At 50.0% G+C, this 24,633-nt stretch overlaps 1 protein-coding gene across 1 annotated transcript; it reads left to right on the top strand.

The window, feature by feature from the left end:
* Positions 1-1,654: 1,654 nt before the first annotated feature.
* Positions 1,655-24,338, top strand: LOC134042019 (serine/threonine-protein kinase pim-1-like; the record flags this gene model as incomplete). The annotated part of the gene is made up of 6 exons (XM_062489092.1): positions 1,655-1,733; positions 22,702-22,868; positions 22,955-23,005; positions 23,234-23,603; positions 23,817-23,993; positions 24,268-24,338. Coding segments are annotated over exons 1-6 (915 nt in total), but the record flags the coding sequence as incomplete, so codon positions are not given.
* Between the last annotated feature and the right edge of the window lie 295 nt (positions 24,339-24,633).

The following is a 24,633-nucleotide window of genomic DNA, read 5'->3' on the forward strand; positions in this document are numbered from 1 at the left end:
CTGTCCTTGGGGCAGATATTCAGCTGAAACCTTTCAGATCCATAGGAGATTGATGGTCATGACCTGATTTTGCTTTGGGGGAAATATGGAAACGTCCTGCTATAGAAATTCCTTTTGAAATTGCAATCATGGTCATGGAAACTTCCAAATGGATGCAGCCTATGCAGGGTCTGAGTTTGTCATCCTATGACAGCACAAGCCCAAAGCCACCTATGGCAAGTTCATCATGACAAATCTCTTCCCTGACTCTCTCTGCCTGTGTCAGTGTTGCAGGCTGAGGCTGGGGGAGGAGATGCCTTCTGCCTTGTCCCCCTGTCCCTGCCTTGCCTGATCCCTGACAAGTAGAATTGTGCCAGACAAAATGCGGTCTCTGGTGCGTCTGTGCCAGCCAATGCCTTTGAGTTGAAAGCCTCCATCAAAGCCTGTTGTTGTTGTTCCTTTGCCATCACTGGGCAGGTAATGATAGGAGAGATGAAATTTGAAGAAAGACTTTTGCTGATACAGAAAAAGGGATCAGATGCCAGGTCCCTTTGCGTAGGGTTAGTTCTGCCAAATCCTGGGTAGTGCCCCTTTGGAATGACTCCTTTGTTGGTGATATGCAGCTGGAATGCTTAATGCAGCTAGGGAGAAGTATTGCTCAGTAAGTAAGGTGACAGTTTTGTTGGATTTACTCTGGACTAGAAACGAGCTATGTCATTAAACCTTACCTGCCTTTCTTTTATAACTCAGTAGAACATTCTACAGGAGAAATCAACCCAGTTTAAAGAATGTTATTCCACTCTTATTGCTTGGCTGCTACATGATTTTACCCCATGTTTAGCCACGTAAAAATGATTAGTTGCCTTATATCTAACAGCTCTGTTGAAGAGTATTTCAGAATGTCCTGCCCTCTGCTATTTCCATTTTGAAAACCTTCAGTTGTCAGTGTCAGCCATGATCAGAAATGTTTTGAGGCAGGTCATGTTTATGTTGGGCTTAGGTATCTGTGCAGGAAAGAAAGCAAGGAATAAACCGATCAAAGAGTGAAGTAGAGCAAAAGAGAAACTTCTGGATGACCACTTTATTCCCTATAACTATGGGCTTGCAGAATACTGGGGACGTGTAATTGGGAAAGCAAAGCCCTTTTTGCATGTAACATGTAGTGATCTTGATTGTGTACCACCACTTCCTTTGTTACAAAGAGGAATTAAAAAGATCCCCAGAATAAAAAACCCAGCCTAGAACTGATTGGGAGTTACAGAAACAATAACCTGAAATCTACTTTTGAAAACAATCGCTTCCTAGATAGTGTCAAATTCTAGAGACTACTGTGAGTTTCCAACTCTTTGGAAGGAAAGGAATCCTGTAGTAGTGTGGAGACAACGAGCAGCACATCAAGTCATAGAACCCATCTCTCCTGGCTTGCCAGATCCACATTGTTCAGAGAAATTCAAGTTAGTTAGACATTAGTTTCATGAAAAATAAAAAAAACAACTAATCATTTCAGTAGCTGAAGTGCTCTTTGAATTCCCCACTCTTTAGATGGGTTGATTGTAAAGGAGTGAGTTCAATTAACTCGCTTCTTCTCTTGTACCTGTCTACAGCTTCTTCTGAGTCTACAACAGAAACGCAGAGAATGAAGGCAAAGAGCTCTTGGTGTGTGATAGGACCTGGGATGCCTCTGTTCCCAAGGAAACTCGCTGACGTGTTTGGCATGCAGACCTATGTGCGGAACCCCGGCGTTGGGAATGGAGGTGTGGGCTCCCGGCCGGCTCAGGGGGCCTTGGCCCAGGAGCCCCGGCAGAGGCAGCTGAGCAGCGCTGTCCCCAGGGTCACTGCCAGGGAGGAGGACAAGGGGACGGACCAGCATGGCTCAGCTTCCCACAGAGGTAAGGTGGGAGCTGGGCCGCTCTCTGGTGGGAGGAAGGGTCTTGTGCCAGCCTGGAGAGCCTGTGCACATTGCCAGGGAGCAGTTGTGCCCTGCAGGTGCCCCCTGCCATGAGCTGTGCTGCTGCCAGTGCCCCGTGGAGCTGTAGGGCTGCTGAGCTGTGGGGCAGGGAGAGGAGCAGGAGGCTGCATGTGTAGCTGAGCCATTGCTGGGAAGCACAGGGCTCTGGGCTCCCTGCTGTCAAAGACTGAAAAAGTGTCTGAATTTTATCAGCTGTGTTGGAGAGTGTTGCAGAATGAGTTACATTGTTCTTACTTGCATTCAGAAAAATCAGCGTTCTGTCAGGCTGGCCTGAAAGTGCCAGAGCCCATACAGTTTAGACAGAAAATTCTTTGGGGAAAATGAATAATCTAGTGTCAAGGGCACAATTTTCATTAGGGTACCCCTCCTGTAATCCTAAGTTTTTCTTTATTGTCCACTGAAATATTCCAACAAAGTGAAGAAAAAGTTGATCTGAATGTATACAGGTATTAGAACCCAGGACTACTTTTAGGAACCAGAAAGAAGATGTTTACTAAAATCAGCATAAGGGCAGATAAGAATCTCTGTCAAGAGCAATCTCCATCTCTGCCCTTCTCTATCAAACACAGAGGCTCTCCAGCATCCAGGGGCTGAGGCAGCAGGTTTCAGTCTGCTGGCCCACAGAGTAATGTCATGTCTCCTTCCAGGAGCCCATCCACTGGGAGAGGGTCTAGGCATATGTAGCTTGCTGCTCTCATGCACCATCTCTGTGCCCTGTTAGAGCTCTGTAATCTGGAACCTGTCTTGCCTGTTGCCAAGCATGACATTTTTGGGCAATTGAAGTGTGCCAGAGATTTACAGGAACCTTTGCTTCCAGTACCAGGCCTCCCACTGAGCCAGCTCAAGGAGATGGATCATCCCAGCAGTCCTGGTCTAACAAGTGACAGAGACCTGAGAGAGGGCTTTGGAAAGGTAAGGGATAAGAACAGGGATGAGCAGACTTCCATTCCAGTGGCTGTTTAGTGCTTGGCCCAAAATGCCTCTGAAAACCATGATCCTCCACTCTTGGGGGTTGGGGATTGTCTTGGGAATATATTTGACGGCTACTGAGCAATTGCTTGGCTGTTTCCAGAGGTGCCAAAGTCAGTGCTTTGGGGATGGTGCCAAGGACATGCCTGAGGCATTCTTTATGTGCAAAGAGCACTTTAGAGAAGTTCTGATTGGCAGAGCAAACTGCAAACCAGTGAATGTGGGCAAAGGGCACCCTCAGAAGCAGAGAAGCAAAGATGCTAACGTTGAGTATAAGCAAGGCTGCAAAATAAAACGGGACAGTTTGATGTCTCCTGGTTACCTTTCTGGCTGTATCTCACAGCCCTCTCATTCTCACATTTTCTGCTCCTTAATATCCATGTTCCTCCAAATTGTTTTCACATGACTCCCTCCTCCTTTTGGTCTCCCGGTCTCAGAGACCAAGTCGTTGAGAGTCTTCCAGAGCTGAGTCCTTCAGAAGCCAGGAAGTGACAAACAGCTGCACTTCCTGGCCATGAGTGTTAAGCATCAGCTAATTACCCGTCCTTGCTGCATATTGCACATGGCTTTTATTCTCCTGCCCTGGCCTGTAGGAACTGAACTGCATGCTCATTGCTCATGTGAGCTCTTCCTTTGTCTTGGAGCATTCCTATGACTTTCATGCTTCAAGCAGGGCTTCCTGTCACAGGTTGCAGTTGGAGCAGAGTAAAGCTGTGGAACTAAAGTGTTCCACCTCACTGTGTGTAATTACCAAGGTGAGGATGGGAGACATTCTCCTGAAACTATTGGAATGGATATGGAGCTGGATTAATGTCTGTAGCACTGTGTGGACTCCGCTCCCAGTGAGAGGTTGTGCCTGGTCTGTGTGTGTCTCTGCTTACAGTCTGTGATGTATTTCCATTGCAACCAGATCCGTGCTGCATTGTGCATGTTGGCTGAGAAGAACTTAGAACCAAAGGATGTGGAGCTTTTTGAGAATGAGATGAAGAAGAGGAATGAAATTTTATCATCCTTAAAGCTGCCTCCACTGAGAGTTGAGCCCAGGGATGCAGCTGAAGCAAGTAAGTGGTGTCTACACTGCTGGTTCTTTTTGAGCTCTTCCTTACCCTCTGCACAGTGTTGCAATCAGACTGGGGGGCTGTTGCACTTGCATCTGAGTGGAAACCTGCATAGGAATGATTTCCATTTTGCAGAGAAAAACACAGAGGCATTAATTGTCTTGCCCATGGCCTCACTTAGTAACAGAGTATCAGCTTCCCACCTTCACCTCTAAAATCTTTCAGAGTAGAAAATTCAGTCTTGGAAAGTCGCCTGCCCTTCAGACTCTGTTCTGAAGAGCAGCTTCCAGGCAATGTGAATGCAGAAGAATGCTTTTCCACCAAGGTGCAACCTGGAAGAAACCAAATTCAGCACCTTCTGATGAAAAGACCAGAGATCCTTCTCGAGCCACTCCCCTCCAAGGAGCTGGCACTGTAGAGCTGTGCTGAAGCCCTGAGGCAGTGCTTCTGTTGTAGCCCCAGGAGCAAGCAGCATTCCCCAGTGAATCCCGGCTGAGGGGCTCTGGCTGCAGCGCTGTGTGCGCTGCCCCGAGGGCGGCAGCAGGGACCTTCCGGGGCAGCACTCAGCCCCAGGGCACCACCCAAGCTTATCTGCACTTTCTTTTGGGAACTTGCCCAGCCTGCCTCTGAAACAGGAAAACGAAAGCATAGCAACACTGGCTTCTCCTTGTTTCTTAGGGGAAGCATCACTGCAGTTTGATTTTTAAACTGGAAGAAGGTAGATTTAGATTAGATATTAGGTAGAATTTATTTTATAATGAAGGTAATGAAATGCTGCAAGGATTTTTCCAGAGAAGCTGTTGTTGATTTATCTATGAAGGTGTTCAAGGCCAGTTTACATGGGGCTCTGAGGAACCTGATCCAGATGAAGATGTTCCGTTTCCCAGGGGTTGGACTAGATGGTGGTTAAAGGGGCCTTCCCACCAAAATTGTTGTAGGTTTTCCTGGGTGATTGTATGATCCTTGTCCCATACTAGCGTGCCAGTGTTCTACTTGAAGTTCTTTGGGATAACACAGAGATGTTACCCAGCTCCAGCAAATTTTCTGGCCCTTTCCATAGTGACCCTGTCCAGCACCCTCCACTTACAAGCTCCTCTTTGGTCCCTGCAGGCCTCAGCCAAGCAGCTGTCAATGGCACAGCTTCCAGTGTGCAGAGAAAACACCCTGGTAATGCCTTGAAGAAGAAGGTCTTGAGGAAGCAGGACAAGATGCCCTTACTGCCCACTATGCCCATCATCCAAGAGGAAGGCAGTGTCCCATGCAACTCCTCAGGTAAGTCTGCTCTGTGGCAGCTTTTTCCCATATAGTTATTTCCTTGCAAAAGAAGCACAAAGTGTGCCTCCTGCCTCAGCCAGCACAACTGGGCTCTTTGGTCAATAGCCTGTCCGGGAATGAGCACCAAATCCACTTTTGAGTTCCTCCAGCTTGGTTGTCTTGCCGTAGTCGGTTTTTAGAGATGCATTGGAAAGTTGAGCTGAATAAAGTAGAGGTAAAGGCCTAAGCTCGGGCTTTTGTCCATCCTGATAATCCAAACTACAGCGCTGGTGCCAGGAGACAGCTGTAAGTGCAGAGATGAGCTGGGGGCAGTGTGCCAGGGTGTGCTCACTGTGCACCTACGAGTACCACCACCATCAGTTGACCACTCCCCATCGGGGCCCTCTGCCTGTGCTGTTGTCCGGCTCTGCAGCCAGCTTTTCTGCTATCCCAGTAAGGGTTGTCTCTGCATGGCAGTCAGTGCCTTGGTGCAGTCGTGCTGCTGCTCCCTGAAGCGATCAATGGCTCCTGGCTGCCACCATCCCATGGCCTGCAATTCCAAGAGGAAACAAGCAGTGCCTCCTGTGTCACTGCAGCCAAACACAGTGGCTGCTGGTAGGAGGTGACAGTCAGGAGGGGCTGCCTGGTGCTCCAAGGTTGCCTGTGCTATCATCCAAACTAGGGTGAGATAAAAAGAAGGGAGCAAGGAATAATAATTGGAATGCTCTTTTCTACTGATGCTATTTCCACGTTGAGAACTGACCAGAATTGAGCCTGGGTTGTTCCGGCTTGGCTTGGTGCTGTGGCAGGGCAGCTGCAGGAATTTCCTCAGGGAGTTGCAGAGTGCCTCAGTCCTCAGGGCTGGGGGAAATGAGGGCGCTGGGACAAGAGAGGCCCCTGGGGGGTTCCCTCTAGGTGTAGCCATTCCCACTGGTCGTCCCTGTCTGGCAGGGAGTGGGAGCTCTGCGGCCTCAGGAACCTGCCGCTGGCTGTGCTACCTGTGGCACTTGGGAGCTGGCACTGTGTGGGCAATGGTCAGGTTTAGCCTGGAGCTGTGCCCAGCTGGGGGGGCTGGGAGAAAGCAAGGAGCCCAAGGAGGCAGACAGCAGGGAGGTGTGTGAGGCAGTGCCAGTTTGCAGCACATGGAAGCCTGGCTGGGAGCTGGGGCTGCAGGCCGCTCCATGGCGGGGTGCCTTGCCCGGGGCTGCAGCGCTCAGGGCTGACCCTCTCCTCACAGTGACCTCGCAGACGGCCACTGGTGCCGAGCACCGACAGGAGCTGCTCCGTGAGCGTGGGCACAAGGACACAGCCTCTGCTGACCCACAGCAGTCCTTGCTCCAGGCACTCTCCTGGCTGGGCAGCGATGACTGGTAAGAAAGGCCCCGGTCACTCTGTCTCCCTCTTAGCGTTAAGGAAGCTTACAAGTGGATCTTGCCAGTGCCTCTGAGCCCCAACAGCCCAGAGGGCAAAGGACTCTGCTGAAACCACTCCAGAGCAGTGAGAGGATCAAGATTTGAGAGCAGCCTTTGCTTGGCCTCGGTCTGCAGCTGTGCTCCAGCTGCTGCCGCTCTGTGCTGCTCCCTCGCTTTGCCTGCTGCTCCATGGAGCTGCAAAGGAAGTCTTGAGGGAAGAGAGGAAGCTGTGGGATGAGATGATTTGCTGGCTGAAGGCAGCAGTAGGATGGCAGCAGTTTAGAGTGTAGAGATTTGGGTGCCTTGGGGCACTGGCCCAGTGGGACTGAGTAAGATTTCTCTCTGCTCCCAGTGCTGACAGCAATGGCAGGTGACAGGGTCTCCCTGTGACCTCCTGCATGTGAGTCCCAGAAGCAGCTCCAGGGAGTCACTCTTTCTGAGAAATGGAATGATTTGTGCTTTCAAATCCCCAGCCTGTCTTTACTCCTGAAGGCTCATGGCAGAAGGGAAGGAGAAAGCAATGAAACCCTCTGGGAATCTTGGATTTTTGAATTCAACTTTTTCCTTTTCACTGCTTCGTATGGGCCGGAGGTGTTTAGCCAATACTCAACATGTGTCCCACAATTAGACACAGAGAGAAGGAGGCCCAGAGGTGATAACCCTATGAATGTTAGGTGATGCTGGTTAAATTTTTGGTGATATTGGTTGTGATGTCGGGGTTAGCATAAACTCACTGTTGGATGCTTCATTCACACATGGGTACGGACTCCATTCACACTGGGATAAGCATGAAAAATCTGCCACCATGCATCTCTTTGTGCAGTCACATTTGCTTTGCAATTCTCTTCTGCTTTCTCTTCCCCCTTTTTGTTTGGTGCCCTCTGAGGTACAAGAGAGCTTCTGCAGGTGTGGGGGGTCCCGGTGACTCTCAGGGGTGCCCATGGGATCGGTCAGCAGCCCTGTGCTGCAGCCCTGATGCCTCACACACCTTCCTGTAGCTCAGGGCTGCCTAGAGCAAGTGCTGAGAGACAGAGTTGTTTACACCTCTTAAATAACATGTTGCTGTAGTGGGCATTGTTTTTGGTAGGGGATTCTGGGAAAAGGCAGAGTTTCAACTGTTCTTTCCCAGGCATGGAATCTTATGGGACACCCTGCTGCTCCTTTTCTGGGGAATGTGGAGGTGGAGTGGAGTGAGTGAGAAACAAGCCTGGATTGTAGCATGGAAACTGAGCTCCAGAGTGCCAGTGCAGAGTCTCACTGCTGATCTGCCTGCTGGCACTGCCAAAGAAGGAACATGCCCCAATAACATCCCAATGGGATTGTGTCTTAGGGACATGCACAGGGAGGTGACAAGGAACAGCAGCATGACCCAGTCTCACAGCTTCTAGGAGACCGTGACATAGGGACTCCATAGGCCAGACATTTCAGAAATGCTATCTTGTAAAATTAGTCAGAAATTAAAACACTGAAACCCCTCTATTTGTCTCTTGGATTTGTGTATGCTTTTGACAGCCACAACATCCTGCAGGAAGGAGCTCCACAATTTCATTAAGTACTCCTTGAAAAGCACCTCCCATTGTTTGACTGAGCTGCCAGCCTGGTAATTTCAGAGGGTGCTGCCTAGTTCTTGGGTGGAGAGAAAAATCCATCTTTTTGGTACTTGCCTTTCAGGGAGATGAAGGAGAAGGGACTGGTCAGCATCAAACTCCTGGCTGGGTCCCATTCAGAAGTCCTGCTTTCAAGGCTTCGTGACATTTGCTTGGCAGTTACCAGTGAGGTGAGAACACTCTTGTGAATTGTGCCCTGTACTTCATACACGGTGTGTAGAGTAGCTATGTGCTTGTTCATCTCCATGTGTGCTCAGAGACTGCCTTCATTTCTCTTTTTAGATCTTGTATTTCTAATGTCTGTCAGCTTTCTATGGGATCTGTGTGTAGATGTAGTTGTATTCACTGGTAGGTCGGGTATCTGACACTCATCTTTGAGTGAGCTGCCATTATCATGAAATGTGCAAATGCAGAAAAAGATACTCTAATTATGTTATTTTCAGAGTCCTAGTCTCTGCCCGAGCTGTCATTCAACACTGCAAATTAGTCTGTAGACCTGAGCGTGTGTTTTCTGTTTCCTGGCTGAGTGCTTCAACTGCTGGTGTTGCTTTTTTAAACAGGAGCACGTGACTCTTTTATCTTTATGACTGACGCCTTTATGGTTTGAAAGCAGCCCTTACTTTAATTTGGTTCTTTGTGTTTCAAAGAAAAGAGCCTAAAGGGAAAGCAGTTGACATTAAAGAAGGCTTAAGTAGATACTTTATGAAATTTCTTATTTTTAGGCCTGTTACATGCAAGTCTGAGGCCAGATATTGGTGCCAGTGGAAGTGTCATGCTGTGCATGTGCTCTTCTGCTCTTATTGTGCTTTTATGTTCCTCTGGACACAGTGGGACGTGTTGTCATTTCCTGAGTCGTCTGTCTAAGGCAACTGGTTTTCTTTCCGAGGTCATTCTTATGTTTCCCCTCTGACTTCCCCAGGTGACCAACCTCCGCTCAAAGGTGTCCTACTCGGCCATTGTCACTCTGGGAGAGCTCTTTGTGACCTTGAAGAAGGACATGGACTCTGAGGTGGATGAGGTGGCTCGGGTCCTTCTGCACATGATGTGTAATTCGCCAGAGTTTGTTGAGAAAGCAGCCAGTCACACCCTGGGGATCATGGTGGAGAATGTGACTCCTGCACGAGCAATGACTTCTCTCCTGGACAGTGGAGTCAAGTAGGTTCTTCTTTCAGTGATATTCTTCACCTTCTAGAGTACTTCTAGGTGGGGGAAGGGATGAGAGAAAGAATGGGAATGGTGGGAGGGAAGGGTCCTGTATCCTGCATCTTCTGTCAACTCAGTGACTGGATTCTCCAATCCACCTCATTTCTTTCCTCTTCTCCCCTCTTTCTGCCCTCCCTCAGCCTATGAGTTCTCAGAATCACAGAACTGTAGAACATGGGAAGTTGGACGAGGCCAGGAGGATGATCAAATCCAGTTCCTGGCCTTGCACAGAGCCCCCCAAGAGTCACACCATGTGCCTGAGATTGTTGTCCAAATGCTGCTTGAACTCTGTCAGGCTTGGTGCTGTTGACCACTGCCCTGGGGAGCCTGTTCCAGTGTCCCAGGCACCCTGTGGGTGAAAAAGCTTTTCCTGATATGCAACCTAAACCTCTTCTGACTCATCTTCCCGCTGCTTCCTGGAGTCCTCCCAGTCTGTCAGAGTTGCCTAGATGTGGTGAATGGTGGGGAAGTGCAAGTGCCTGCAAAGGCTAAGGATAGAGCCTTGTGCTTCTGTGGGAAGAGGGACAATTGCAGTTTTCATCTGTGAGAGCTCTATGATATTTCACTGCACTAAGCACAGAGACCCTGTGAGAAACCATGGATCCTCATGATGCCATTCACTGGGAAAATAAGGAGGGTACTTGCTGGGGTATGGAGCACCTAGGGGAGAATGTGCTGGCTGTGACACAGCCTGCACAGCAGGTGCAGCTCCTGCCAAAGGAGTCCTGTATGACTATCCTGGCCATAGAGCTCTACTTTCTAATCAAACTGGTGTTTCATGTTAGCCTTGAGATGATGAATCACTGCACATACACCTTCACAGGCCCACTACTATGGAATAGCTGATGCAAATGCTGCCTTAAGTGTTTGTGCTGAGCCTGATAATTATCAAAAGACACTCTCTAGAACTGGACAATCTGGGTAAATTGATTGCCACACTTTCCCCATCTTTGCAATAGGATAAAACATTCAGATGTACCCCTTGCCAATCCTCACAAAAGAAACAGGCTGCATTGCTGCATATTCTGCAACTTCACGGCCCACAGTGTGTTTTCTCTGCATCTGTATTTTTCCAAAGCTCTGCAGATTTGGGGATAAATGGCTGGAATGAGCCTCAGTCCTGCTGCAGCTCTGTGTAATGGGTGCCCTCTGATAGGTTAGCATGAATGGTCTTTCATTTCTAAAGAATTCATATATAATCTAATTTTTTATCTTTCTCAGTGGAAATTGTGGCAAAGACACTGAGTATCAGGTAGTGCAGGGAGACTGAATTCCTCCGTCTTCCTTGCAGACAGTCCTTGTGTCCAATGCTAATTTGAGTTTCTCTGAGGACAGAAGCTTCTACAGGTGTCTGAAGCTGCAGGGAGAAGCCAGGCCTCCTTCCCGCAGCAGTGGCAGGGAGCACGCTCTGGCCAAGGCCTGTGCTGCTGTTGCTCCTTCTCCCTGTGCCCCAGTGTTTGCTCTCCTCTTGCCAGGAGCCGCCACGCCCAGGTGCGGAAGTGTGCGGCGCAACTGCTGCTGTCCTTGATGGAGAAAATTGGAGTCACGAAGCTCGCAGGCACACCCAGGGCTGAGAGGCTGGCGCACGCGGCAGGGACGCTTGCTCAGGACTGCCACAAGGACACAAGGTAACCATCTTCATTTCACCTCCTCACACAGGAAAACTGCCTTGTGTCTGTCTAGAAAGGTAAAACCACAAAAGAGTGGTAATGAAAGGAAATATTAAGTTACATCACGGTGTGGATAAGGGCCATAGAGGCATGGAATACCCGGAGTTGTATGGGATCCATTGGGGCCATGGAGTCCAGCTGCCAGCCATGTGCAGGACATGCCAAGAGTCACTCCATGTGCCCAAGGGCATCATCCAAACGCTTCTTGAGCTCTGTCAGCCTTGGTGCTGTGACCACTGCTCTGGATTACCTGGGGAAATGACTGTAGTGGGTAAGCTGAGGTTGTCCAGCAAGAAAGAGCATTGCCAACTTCCTGTGACTTGAAGGATTCTTTCCTGAGATCAAAAGAGCTCAGATTTGGCAGTCAAATAGTTTTGTTTGGTCTGAAGTGCACAACACAAATCCAAAGTGTTCATCACCAAAGGATCCCAAACATCTCTTTCTTATGAATTTAAGGCTTTCCTGGAAATATGCCAGGGCACTTTAGCTAATGTATTCTGTCTATATTGTTTAGAATGTATTCTGTAGTCTGTCTAAATCTCTTCTGCAGATTTCTAGAATGCTGTTGTCTGTGACTCAATGACCTCCAAATTTCTTCTTGAAGAAAACTGTGGTTTCCTAGTGGCAAAATCCACCCAAAACACCAAACTCCCCTTACTCAAATTCACATCTGTAGACGCCTCGAATACAAGCACAACTCGTTGCCCCTGTGCATACATATCCTATAGAATCTCACATAGAAAGCATGAGGTGTTTTTCCCTGTTTTCCCTACCAGCTAAAGAAAGGCAAATTATTGTATTGTATTGCACTGCCATTGCAAATGTCAGAAAGTACTGCTAATGGCTCCGACAACAAAGCAGATGTCTTTTGCTTGTTCCCTTGGATCCTTTGATCCCACAGAATCACACCCCGAGTTTCAGAGTGAAATGGTATTTTTCTGTAGCCCCACATTCTCCTCTTGCCTCTTGTGTTCAGCTGACAGAACTGTGCAGTGACAAGTAGGGGTAAATCTCTCTCTTTGATGAGTAGGTAATGCCTTCTCATGCAAGGATTGCAGCTGATGTGTTTAAGGTTAATGTATCAGCCTTTTCTTTTAATAGTCTTGCTTTGTTTGTTCACCTTTCTGTCTTTTCTCTCCTTCCTTCCTTCCTGCCTGCCTGCCTCCCTTTCTTCCCGTCTTCCCTCAATCCTTCCATAGGCATTATGGACAGGAGATGGTGAAGATATTGCTGGATGACCAAAAATGTAAAATGCTTTTGGAGCGATCCGTTCCTGCCTGTGACCTGGAAGATATTCTGAGAAGAATTAAGAAGAAAGTAAGTGCTTGGCAGGAGAAATGTCTCCTTTGTGCAAGTATAGCCACAGCTAATAGGACATCAAACATACCTAATCTGTTTTTATCTCATTCCCCTTCTGCTCAATCATTTTGCTCCTGGGAATGAGCTGTTAATCCCCAGCCTGTTCATCTGCAGACCACAAAGGAGCTGATATTCTTAGGGGAAAAGTGGGGCTTTGAATATTTTGACTATTGGTCACAAAGAGGAAAGGGGAAGAGGAGAAAGTGGGTTTACATTTAAGCATAACTCCCCACCCTGCTGTCCCTGCTCTGCTCCCAGTAAAGCAATGAAGTGAGAAAAGTGCTTCTGAGGAGAACAGTCTTTGCAAAAGACACTGGAAGCAGTAGTGCCAAGAGAATTTCCAAAACTGCAGCAGATGTCCAAGTCAATCCTAATTGCTACAATTACCGTCTGTCTTTTGGGAATACTGCCCTGCTGTCAAGCCCTGTGGAGCTGGAAGAAGCTTGGTGAATCCAGCAGCATCCAGAGGAAAATCATTTGTCTTGGGGGGACTTTCATTGTTTTTATCTACATTATAGAAGGGAGCGTGTCCTTTGTGCACAAACAGGGAGAGCGAGTGTTGAACCAAATCACCTTCCAACAAAATTGGCCCACCCCAAAGAGTCCTAATTTTTCTGCTTTTTCCTATAAGAACTCTTGGTGCCTACCAGTTTCCATTATTCCCATTTATGCTCGAGACTCATGAATTGGGGAGTTTAAACTGCTGCTCACTATGGCAGCACCCATAACCTGCCTTGGGCTATTGCAAACAAAGAGTTGGCATCACTGAATCTCTGGTCTGTTTCCTTCTGTAGGTTTGGAAATATTTCCCTAAGCCTTGGTAGCAGTGATCCTGGTTCTAACTTGTGTTTTTAAGCAGACAGTTTCCTATTCTATATTCGAAATGTTGGTGGGGTTTCTCTGTGTCCTTGTAGGGGATGGAAGAGCAGAAGGGTGAACGCCCATGTGTCAAGAGCCCTGTGAAGATGAGGAGCCATGTCTCAAAGAAGCCCCAGCCCACATTGCCTTCTAGTCAACGGTACTGAGCACTTTTGTTAGATGTGACAAAGCACACAACAAGTTTGACATTTCTCTTCTTCAGGAAAATCTTTCTGGCAGAGATGGCCTGTGCCAGAGATTGTTTCCTTTCCCTACAAATGCTCTTTAATAAAAATGTCTACTTCTGTGTTACACTGAACAAACATCTCTGCAGGGGTTTCCACAGAAATGAGGCAACAGAAAGACACTTATTGGTTGCAGCACAGACAAGTCAGGGCAGTGGCAAGGGCTGTGTTGTGGAGGATTGGAGAGGGCCATGTCTCTGCTGCCCGACTTGGGACAAGTAAATTCAACCAGGGCTTTTTACATCTGAGTGGAGTCTTTTTCAGATGGGTGTTTTGAGGAGAAATCCCAGTCTAGCGGCAAGATGCCATTCCCCAAACAAGCAGTTCCCAATCAAGTGGATTGGCTTGGCTGAGTCATGGTTTTCTTACCCTCACACAGAACCAAGTTTGAGTAGTAAGTAGCAAGGCAACTCCTGAGCAACTTTGGTCAAAAGGTGTCTCAATAGGGACTTTTTGTCTTGATATTCTTGTCCTTCATATAGTTTGCTAGATGGACAGCATGTTTGGTTGATTTCCTCCTGTGCTGCAATCTGCACTTAAGACAGGGATTTGGTCCTTGCTGTGTCTTCATGCCAGTGGCAGAGCTACTTGTACCTGTTCTCTGATAACAGAACAGATTTATTTAGCTCTGTGATGCTCAGCAGTGGCAGGAAAGTGACCACATGCCTCAGTAGCATAGCTAGGATCTTCCCATGCTCATGGGAGAGACAAGTTGATCCAAGAGAATTTTTCCCAGTGGGTTTGTTAAGTTATAGATCTAGACTCTAGGAACGCAAACTTAATGTGAGCATAGTGCTGGGATGTCTGGCATCTGTTTTTATCTCTGTTACTGATTTTCTGGATCCTTCAGATATGCCCCTGGTCATCTGCTCAGATGCATCTGAGCTCCTCTTTCAGACTGTCATGCCTGGTGTAGAGACATTTCTGCAGAGTGATGAGTTTCCTTCTTACAAGACACACACCTCCCATATGAGCAGGCATTTAAACATGGAATTAGTGTCTCTCGTTCTCCACAGAGCAATGCAACCTGTGTGCCTGGGAAGCCACCTGAAGATAGATCAGATGCATCTCATACTTGGTTTTCCTGAGTGAGAACTGGCGAAAATGTTACTTTGCAGATTTTCTCCCATAATGATTGTCATGAAGTCCATGCTCTTTTCAGAGCCTCATGATTCTCTAGCTTGAAATCACGAGTAAATCACCTCTGGATGTTTTGCTCACAATTATCTGCAGGTATTATCACCAACAAGCCATCATTTGCTTTTATTTTCCAGGGTGAAGTCGACCTCGGATGGACGCCTCCTACACCATCCAAAAGTCCAGGTCACGTTGCCTCCAGCTGTGGATGAAATGGAGATGCTCCAGAAGCTTGATGATCTCCTGGAAGCCAAGGGGTTTGAGACACGGATGGAAGGAGTGGCACTCCTCCTAGACCTGTGCAAAAACAGCCCCAAGCTCATCACCACGAACATTGTCCAAGTATGTAGGGTATCTTCACTGTTCCTTCCCTTCAGCTCCTCTCCCAAGCCTGTAGCAGTACACTTAATTCACTGTATCTTGGCACTACATCCTGCCCGTTTGGGATAGGATGGCCCCTCTTACTCAGACAAATTTAACTCAGGTCCAGCATGCAGGACAAGTTCTTTCAGTCCAGCTGTATTTGTCTGGCAGGTGCCTATTGATGCTGTTCATCACATGATAACAGAATTTTCCACTGCTCTAACCTTTGCTGTCTCCTACTCCCAGCTGGGTTCAATGAAAGGAATCCAGCCACTGAAAGCATGGCAATTCTTCTCTTGATGAAAAATGGGTTTGGATGGGGAAGAGAAGTATCAGGCTGGGTTGGTATAACCCAAATGTTTTTACAGACATACTTCTCCAAACTCCATCCTGTCTTGCACAAACACAACTGTGGCTACTCGTTTCCATCCTTGTCTCTATTGCACTTGGTAAAGATGGTGTGTACCTCTCTTGGGCACTAAATGATCATTGCTACATCCCCTCTTCAAACAAGGACATTTTAATCCAGCTTTCTTGCTGCTTGTTCTCTTCACAGATTTTTGATCATTTTGTCCTGAGAATATCTGACACGCACAAGAGAGTGAAGCAGATGGCGCTGGACGTGCTGGCAGAAATGATAGCCATCCTGGAAGATGCCTTGAACCCCGTGATTGTCCGTTTAGTGGAAGGAATACTAAAGAGCCTGAACTCAAAGGATACCGGGGTTCATGCTGCAGCTGTGAAAGCGCTGGAAAAATCCGTTTCTCATTTTGGTAAGGCTGACATGGACTCTCCTCAACTGTGTCTCTGCCTCTCTGACACAAGAGAACACTGAGTGCCATGAGAGCTCTTGTTGCCCGTGGAACACTCCAGCTGACATCCACCAGAAGCTGTGGGGGTGCAGTCCTTAGGCACCAGTCCCCTAAGAGGCTTGAATGTGCATCAGCATTTCCCACAAGTGCCAGGAGCCCTTGGCTCTGTGCTGCTTGTCTGGAGAGGAGGTCCTGGACTACAGCTTTGCTACAATTCAGAGGCAAAGGGGATTTTGGAGTTTGCTTGGACCCCATTAGAGTTCCCAAATGAATAGCTTTGCTGTTGCCATGAAGGGACACTGGCCCATCATGGCTCCTGCAGAGCAGCCCCCTGGAAGGCTCCACATTATAGGCAGTAGCTGCCTCTGTTCCACCTTTCCCATTTGTCTTCTTTTTTCAAATGGGACACTTATGATTCACCAAGTGCATTTCCTTAAAACAAACAGATAGAAATCCAGCTGTCAGTGATGTCTTGTTCCACATGTTGTTTTCATGGGGCAGGATGGCTGTGGCAAATACCTACACAGGCAAGGACTGCTCTAAATTCCTTTGTCACAGAGATTTATGTCAGCTCTGAAAATGCTGCTCAGGAGAAATATGCCTGACAAATGGAGTGTTGAAGAGGCAGATCTTCAGGGGGAGTTTCCACTTTTCTCCACCTCAGCTGCTCTGCGAACTCCTGAACTGCCTGACTCTGTGCCTTTGTGTATCCCAAGTCTGGACTTCTTCCTGTTTGCTCTGGAGTTCAAAACCTTTTCACTGCTTACATGTGATTGAACTCTTGAGGTCCTTGATCTGAAAGTTTAACATAGCTCCAGGTCCAGCAGACAACTTTGCATTGACAAATGTGAACGGAGAGGTTTTCTTTGGGAATTTGAACCCCCCTCAAATAGGCTGGAAGGAAAGAAGTACATCAGCAGAAAATTACTTGATTTTATAAATTGGGGCTGCCCCTGCCCTTCCCCTCCCCACTCTCCTTTCTCCTAGGACCTCAGAAGAGTGAGCAGAAACGTGTGTTTCTCTTGTAGATAAAGTAGCACTGATGAAAGAGTTCAGCCACCAATGGAGTCAGCTGAGTGGCCAAGCTCTGCTGGATGTGACAGAGCGTATCACAGGTATGGCCTCTGCTAAGCCAAGAGGTCTCCCCAGGGAGCATTTCCTGGGCATTCCTGGCAATAGACAGTAGAGTAGCTGCTCCAAATCGGGAGGTGCTGAGCTTGTCCCTCCTGCCCAATGCCCATGGCAGCTGTGTTTGGCAGGTTTTCCCTGGCTGCTGCAGAGGTGTGCAGTACCTGGCACGGGGGTGGCGCTCGGCCTTGGGGCCGAGCTCTCACTGGGGCATCTCAGAGCCCACCTCCAGGAAAGGGAGGGGTTAAAAATACCCGAGCTGGCTCTTCTCTTGGGAGCTCAGGCTCATCTCTGGTCCTTTAGGGAAAATGTAGCAAGTGCTGTTTCAGGCAATCCGTTTGTTTTGTCCTCACAGAATTCTCATCTTGCTCTTGAAAAGTTTTGAGACTGAACCCTGCAGTGCCTGGGGGTCACAGCTTAGGTCAAAACTCAGCACCCAGATTAGGGGCACGGATTTGGTGCAAGGCAGCCTTTGGGGCCAGAGGGGCAGAAGCAGAGTGCTGAGGCTCCCTGCCTGTGCTGTCAAAGTGACATTGGACTGAGCATTTCAGGGTGTGCAAACAGTGTCTTCCTGTGTCAGTGCTGTCCAAAATGCTACAAATGCAGCTGATAATTGATTCCTCAGAGGAGCTTGCTATGTCAGCAACAGCCCAGGAATGGAAAAGTGATAATCTCTCTATATAGTGGACAAGATGATTTACAGCCTTGCTTTAACTGGGTCTAAATACACTGCTAAGTGTGCCAGCATCTTTAAATGCAAGGTTTCATAGATGTTGTGTCTTCTTCAGCAATCTCAAATGCTCAGTGTTCGGTGATTGAGAATGTCAAAAGCCCTTGAAAGGGCATTGGGATAAAGTAGATGTCTAGGAAGAGGGAATTTAGTTTTGGAGATATTTTGATCTCTTCTTCAAATAAAGGAAATAAACATAAATTAGGACTCTTTTAGGAAGAGCAGATGTTCTCTCTGAGATTTAGTGGGAACAAACAATGTTTTCTCAAGTTCCATTGTGACCAATGTCTTGAATTGGATTTTAACTGAAATTAACACCCATTTTGAAATGGATGCCATAACCCTTTTCCTGCTTGGCAGAATTGATTTTGGGCACTTTCAGGAAGTGTTTAAATGTTGATGATTGCTGGTGGATTACGAGCATAGAGAAAATGAAGTCTCTTCCACCACAGAATAAGAAGGGGTTACTGCATAACATTTTGCCTGATCAGAAAATATGAATGGTGTCCAGAGCATTTCAGGTTTTGATGTCTCAGCCACATCTGCCATGCAAGGAGCCTGTTGGTTGTCAATTTTTTGTCTGTGTTTGACAAAGTTCAGTTCAGAAATTGAGCAGGGAGTAGGCTTCAGAGAGAAAGGGAGAAGACACTCGTGTTGTGGTTAAATTTCATTCATCTGTGTTGCATTTTTCTCTCTACATTCTACTATTGCAGTGCACATTGCAAGAAAAATGCCATTAACATTGGGAGGGGGAATGACATTAAAATGTGGAGATGCACAAATGCCACAGCAATGAGGTCTGGGTAATTACCTAAGACACCCTGAGGTTTGAAGCAGCTGTTTGTTGGAAGGCACAAAAGCATTGTGCCAAAGACAGCAGCTAGTCACTGATGTTTCTAATCCAGCTGTCAAGCAGCACCCATGTCTGGTGGGCTGGAGTTTGGAAGTGTGGTCTAATAGTGCCCTTTGCTGTGTGCCACTGAGCAAAGGGAAGAGCCAGATTGGATTCTGGCACTTTGACATCAAGGGTCACAAAGATGGAATTGTCCTTTTTCTTAGAAACCTTTCAATTGAATCTCCATGGTGCATTTCCAAATCTTCAGTGTGGGTTTAGACAACTTCCTAATGGAAATGAAAGGGAAGTTGACATTTTAGTCATTCTTGATGTTGAAACAGGTTGTGAAATGATCCAGTAAAGGTACAAGTTCTGCCACAGGTGCAAGTATTTGTTTGGAGACAGTACTCCTGAGGTGTTGGTGGTTCTATTTTGGGGAGGATCAGCTGCTATGGCCATTTCTGGATTGTTGGGCTCTGTGTGCTATTTCGCTGCTCTTAGGCAGAGAGGCTTCCAAGAAGCAAATCTCGAGGTGGATCCTTGTTTGCATTAAGGTTGTTGTTTCAGAAGCTTGTGTCTCTGTCCCCGCAGTGCTTGTGGAAGGGGTTTATGCCAGGAGCCCTGAAGTGGCCCAGCGCTACGCCCTGCCCGTGCTCTGGTCCTTCCTGGAGAACAAGGCGCTGCCTGTCCGCAGCGCCAATGTGCGCACGGTGGTCACCAGGCTCGCCTCTGCCCTCTACGAGGTGATGGGCACCAAGCTGAAGAAGCGTGCTGCCAGCCAGTCCCCACATGTCCAGGAAAACCTCTCCAACATCCTGGGCTGGTGAAGGCTTGATGTTCTCCAGCAAGTTGACCAAGTGCTGAGATGGACACCTGCGCTTCTGACCTTTTAGCTGGGCCAAAATTGACAAAATACTCAGGAAGGGTGTGCATCTGCCCCTGCTCTCTCCACTGCCCTTCCTAGTCATGGCATGCTCAGGGGCCTGAAGACACTCTGGATTGAGGACAAAGTGAAGGACTAGCATGGCTCAAGCCTCCCACCGAGGTAAGGTGGGAGCTGGGCCGCTCTCTGGTGGGAGGAAGGGTCTTGTGCCAGCCTGGAGAGCCTGTGCACATTGCCAGGGAGCAGTTGTGCCCTGCAGGTGCCCCCTGCCATCAGCTGTGCTGCTGCCAGTGCCCCGTGGAGCTGTAGGGCTGCTGAGCTGTGGGGCAGGGAGAGGAGCAGGAGGCTGCATGTGCAGCTGAGCCATTGCTGGGAAGCACAGGGCTCTGGGCTCCCTGCTGTCCCAGGGCAGCCCAGAGGCCAGGGAGTTCCCCTGGGAGCTCTGTGGAAGTGGCTCAGGGTGTGCCCCTGGCCTGCCTCCAGAGGGTGATGGTAGGAGAATGTTTCCCTGTGCAGCTATTTATGAATTTCCAAGAAATGTCTTCTATGAAATATGGAGCTTCAGATGCTTTAGGTTTGCATTGCAGCCTCTGTTACATTTTGTGTCTCCATTTTGCAGACCTGCCTGGCTCCTGTGTTTCCACCAAGTTTTCTCTGGACATTCATTTGTGCATTTACCCACAAAGTCCTTTCCTGCTGTCCAGAAGAGCTCTTTCCTCCAAGCCCAGGAAGAAGCTGCTGCCTATCCAAAGAGCGTTTGAAGACAAGGATTTATGCATTAGCCTGTATAGTTCCAGATGTACATATGTTCTGATAGTTATCTGTAGGTTTCAATAAATATATTTTGATTGTATCTTAATAATTTTGTTGTTATATTTTTTATTGTGTATATTTTTGGTGGTATGTTTTGTTTTTTTATATTTTATAGTTTTATATTTTTTCCCATTGACATGCTAAGGATGGCCAGGTCCTTGAGACCTTGAGATGGGGAAGGGAGAGCCTCCCTTTTTTTTGGGTGTTTCTCTGGGAGGGTGGGGCCGGTGGGGGGAAGGAGGCCAAGGCCACGAGATTCGAAGCAGGTAAAGGAGCGTGGGGGGGCAGTTACTGGTACTCACCCCTTTTTGGCTCTGGAAGGAGGAAGGCAGCTGGAAAACCTCACCGCGCCATCCCAGTGCCAGGAGCTGCCTCTTCTGGTGTTGGACCTCACACCCCTGCCAGGATGCTGTCCTGCTTCAGTTTGCTATCTCCAAGCATCCTGTTGGAGCACCGGGACCGACACTGCTCCAAGGATTCGTGAGCAGAGTCTCTCCTCCACCCTTCCCATCTGAGACACAGCTGCCATCACCCCCAGCTCTCCTGCAGCTGTGCAGGGATCCACACACCTGCCCTGTCCACTGGGAACCTGCCAGAGCTCACTGCCAATGGCGATGGTAACTGCACCAGGGGGGAAAAGAGCACACAACCAAAGGAACTGTGACTGGGTTCCTGTTAATTTCATAGTTATTGTTGTTTAGATTGGCCTTGTTATATATTTAGTAGAGAACTGTTCTTCCTGTCCCCCTATCTTTCCCTGAGAACCTCTTGATTTCAAAATTATACTGACTCAGTGGGAAGGATTTTACTTTCTCCATTTCAAGGGAAGGTCCTGCTTTTTCCCTAGCACACACCTGTCCATTCAAACTAGGATACGGAGCATGAGATGCAGGGCTGATGTGTGAAAGCAGGAGGATCTCCTCCAAAGTAACTTGTTTAATTGTCCATTTTATTACTTCTCTATTTACTCCACACTACTAAGGCAAGGCAAGCTTTGCTTGCAGGCAAAACAGGCATGGGATACACTAGGGTCCCTTGCAGGATCAGCAGGGCTGGCAGTGACAAAGCAGGCAATCTGCTCCATGGTGAGCCACTACACAGCCGCATCCCAATGTGGGTTTAAGTAGCATGGTATTATGGAGAACTCCTTTTCTGCATCAGATACCAAAAGAACGTCCACAGCTTCTGGTGGCTGTCAGCTGGAGCATTCCACAGGCAACACGAGCTCTCAAGGCACTCAGTGTTCTCTAGTGTCAGAGGCAGAGACACACTTGAGGAGAGTCCATGTCAGGGGTCAGCCTTCCCAAACTGAGCAATGGATGCTTCTGCCACTAACACTGACAGGAAATAAACAAACAAAATTTCTGTGCACACCAGGGCTACGTGTGGATTAAATTATTTCTGTTTCACATCCCGGCCAGAACAACATCGTGGTCAGAATATCATTGTTCCTAGATTCTCTAACACTAAAAATATTGCTGGAGAGTTTTTGTCATTCCCATAGATTTGGTGACATCCAGACACACTTAACAATCCATTTGGGTCCAAGTTCCATATTGCAGACGATGTCTTTGGGCAGCCTGCAAGTGTCTCAGCAGAGAATGAAAAGGGATGACAATACTGACACGATTTCTCTTTGCTACTTGAAATTTAAAAGCTCCGCTCCAGCCCACACTGGCAAAATTGTCAGAAGAGGCAATTCTTCCCCACAAAATGCTTCATCTCACTCAAACAAGAAAGCCACAAGCCAACAGTCTTCTTTATTCCTCCACTGCTTTATTTGGCTATTTCTCTAATAGGAATTAGCTTCATTTATTCTTACTTTGTTTCCTGTGTTCCACGGGGCGCGCGGCGGCTCCTCCGTTGGGTTCGCGGAGGCAACGGCAGAACGGCCGCGCGCTCCGGCGGCTCCGCAGCAGCAGCAGCAGCAGCGCCTGTCTCGATCGGTTTTCCGCTCGAGTTCCCGCTCGCCCTCCGTGCCCTTCTCCCTCTCAGACTCCCTGTGATCCCGTTCAGTCCCCTCCTTGTTGCGCCTCTCCCAGCCCGGCTCATGCCGCGCCCCGCAAGGCGGCCGTGGGCGAGCCGGCCCCCTGCCCGCCCCTGTCGGGCACGCCGCGGTGCCGCCTCCGCGGGGCTCAGTCCGTACCGCCTGTGGCACCTTTTGAAGAGCCTGTGGACGAGCTCCTCGCTGCACTGGTGGCGGTGGTGGAGCAGCACCGTCTCTTGGCTCCGCCTGGCGCGGGGCCTGGCGCTGGCCCGGCCCCGACCGAGGCCCCTCCCGCGGTTCCGCCCACAGCTGGCCCGCAGCCGCCCGGCTCCCGCCCCGCCGCCGGCGCATTCCCCCGAGCGAGCCTCGCCGCCCGGCAGTTCGGCCGCCGGCCCCGAGGCGCCGGAGCCCGGGGCGGCTCGGGAAGCAGCGGCGGCCGGGGCGGGCGGGTGCCCCGGGCAGAATGACGAGAGCGCGGTGCCGTCCGCATGGGCGGAGAAGCCTCCCCTGGAGCAGCTGTACCGGGAGGGCCCGCTGCTGGGGAGCGGCGGCTTCGGCAGCGTTTACGCCGGGACCCGGCTCGCCGACGGCGTCCCGGTAAGAGACGGGGCCGGCTCGGAGCGGGGAGGGGGGCGGCGAGCGGCGGGCGGCGAGCTGAGCCCTCCGCTCGCCTTGGCTTGCAGGTGGCCATCAAGCGAGTGTCCCGGGACCGCGTCTTGGAGTGGGCGCGGCTGGTGAGTGAGCGGGGCCAGCGGGAGCAGGCGGCGGGGCGTGGCGGGCGGGGTAAGGCCAGGCCCGGCCGGGTGGGAGCCGGGACGCTGCGATGGGAGCGAGCGTGGAGCGAGCGGGGGCCGCGCAGCGTCCCGGGCCATGGGCAATGGGAGCTGCGGTGGCGCCGGGCAGGGGGTGGCGAAGGCGAGCGCAGCATCGGCGCCGCTGACGGCATGGCGGCTCCCCCGCAGCACGACGGCGCCCTTGTGCCCCTGGAGCTGGTGCTGCTCTGGATGGCGTCGTGGCCCGGCTTCCGCGGCATCGTGCGGCTCCTGGACTGGTTCGAGCTGCCCGACGGCTTCGCGCTGGTCATGGAGCGTCCGGAGCGCTGTCAGGACCTCTGGCACCTGCTGCACGCGGGGGGGTTCCTGCCAGAGCCCGTGGCGCGGGCGCTGTTCCGGCAGGTGCTGGGGGCCGTGCGGCACTGCACCAGCCGCGGCGTCCTGCACCGCGACATCAAGGCCGAGAACGTGCTCGTTGACCTGGCCACCGGCGAGGCGAAGCTCATCGACTTCGGCTGCGGCACCATCCTGCAGGACACGTTCTACACCCAGATGGCCGGTGAGCCCAAAGCCGGGGCCCAGCCGGGCAGTGGAGCTTCTCCCCTGTGCTTCCACGGGTGAAACACACAGGGAGAGAGGGAGGGGGAATGCTGCTTCAGCCGGCTGCAGCCAAGTTGCATTTTGGCAGGAGCTGGGGCTGGCTTTTGAGGAGCTGGCTGGGAGGGAGGGAGCAATCAGCATTGGCCTGATGAGCTGTGCCCGTGTGCCATAGGAACGCGGGAGTACTACCCACCGGAGTGGATCCTCTTTGGCCGCTACCATGGCCAGCCAGCCACCATCTGGTCCCTGGGCATCCTGCTCTATCAGCTGGTGTGCAGGCACCTTCCTTTCAAAAGCAGAGAGGACATCGTCCAGGGACAGCTCTTCTTCCCGCCCCGGGTGTCTCAAGGTGGGGATGGGCCTTCAAGGCACGGGAGCAAGAACGGCTTTGGGAGAGGGCAGGTGGCACATAAGTGTCGTGCTGTTGCAGCTGGGGAGGAGGTTCATCTCCTGGGCTGAGTTGGAGGAGGCAGCACGTGTACCTCTGCTGCTCTCTTCCAGAAGAGAGGATGGATGGGAAGCTGTGCGAACAGCTCTGAGCACTCTTAGTGTGCTGTGGGCACTGTGAAATCTGGGAGAGCATGGACAGGAGCTGACCAGCAGTTTCTGGTTTCTCTCTGCAGAGTGCCAGCACCTGATCAGGTGGTGCTTATCCATGGACCCTGCAGACAGGCCATCCTTGGATGACCTTTTAGAACATTCTTGGGTGCAGAAGCCCCACCTGGCCCAGGAGACAGCAGAGATCCATCCCTCTGCACAGTAGAATCCAGGATGCCCGCAAGCAGCAGCTGCTCGTGTCTTGTGGCTCTCAAAGAATTCCCCAGAGCATTTCCCAGTGGCCCTGGCATGGAGCAGAGAGCACAGCCAAGGAGGTGCTTCCTCAGGTCCCCGGCGATTTGTGGAGGGAGCGGCTCAGGGCTCCCCATCCTATTGGAGAAATTGTGGCACAGTGCAGTGAAGTTGCCACAGAGTGGAAAAGGGGAAACATC

Source organism: Cinclus cinclus, chromosome 3 (assembly GCF_963662255.1).
Source record: "Cinclus cinclus chromosome 3, bCinCin1.1, whole genome shotgun sequence".
NCBI classification, from domain to species: domain Eukaryota; kingdom Metazoa; phylum Chordata; class Aves; order Passeriformes; family Cinclidae; genus Cinclus; species Cinclus cinclus.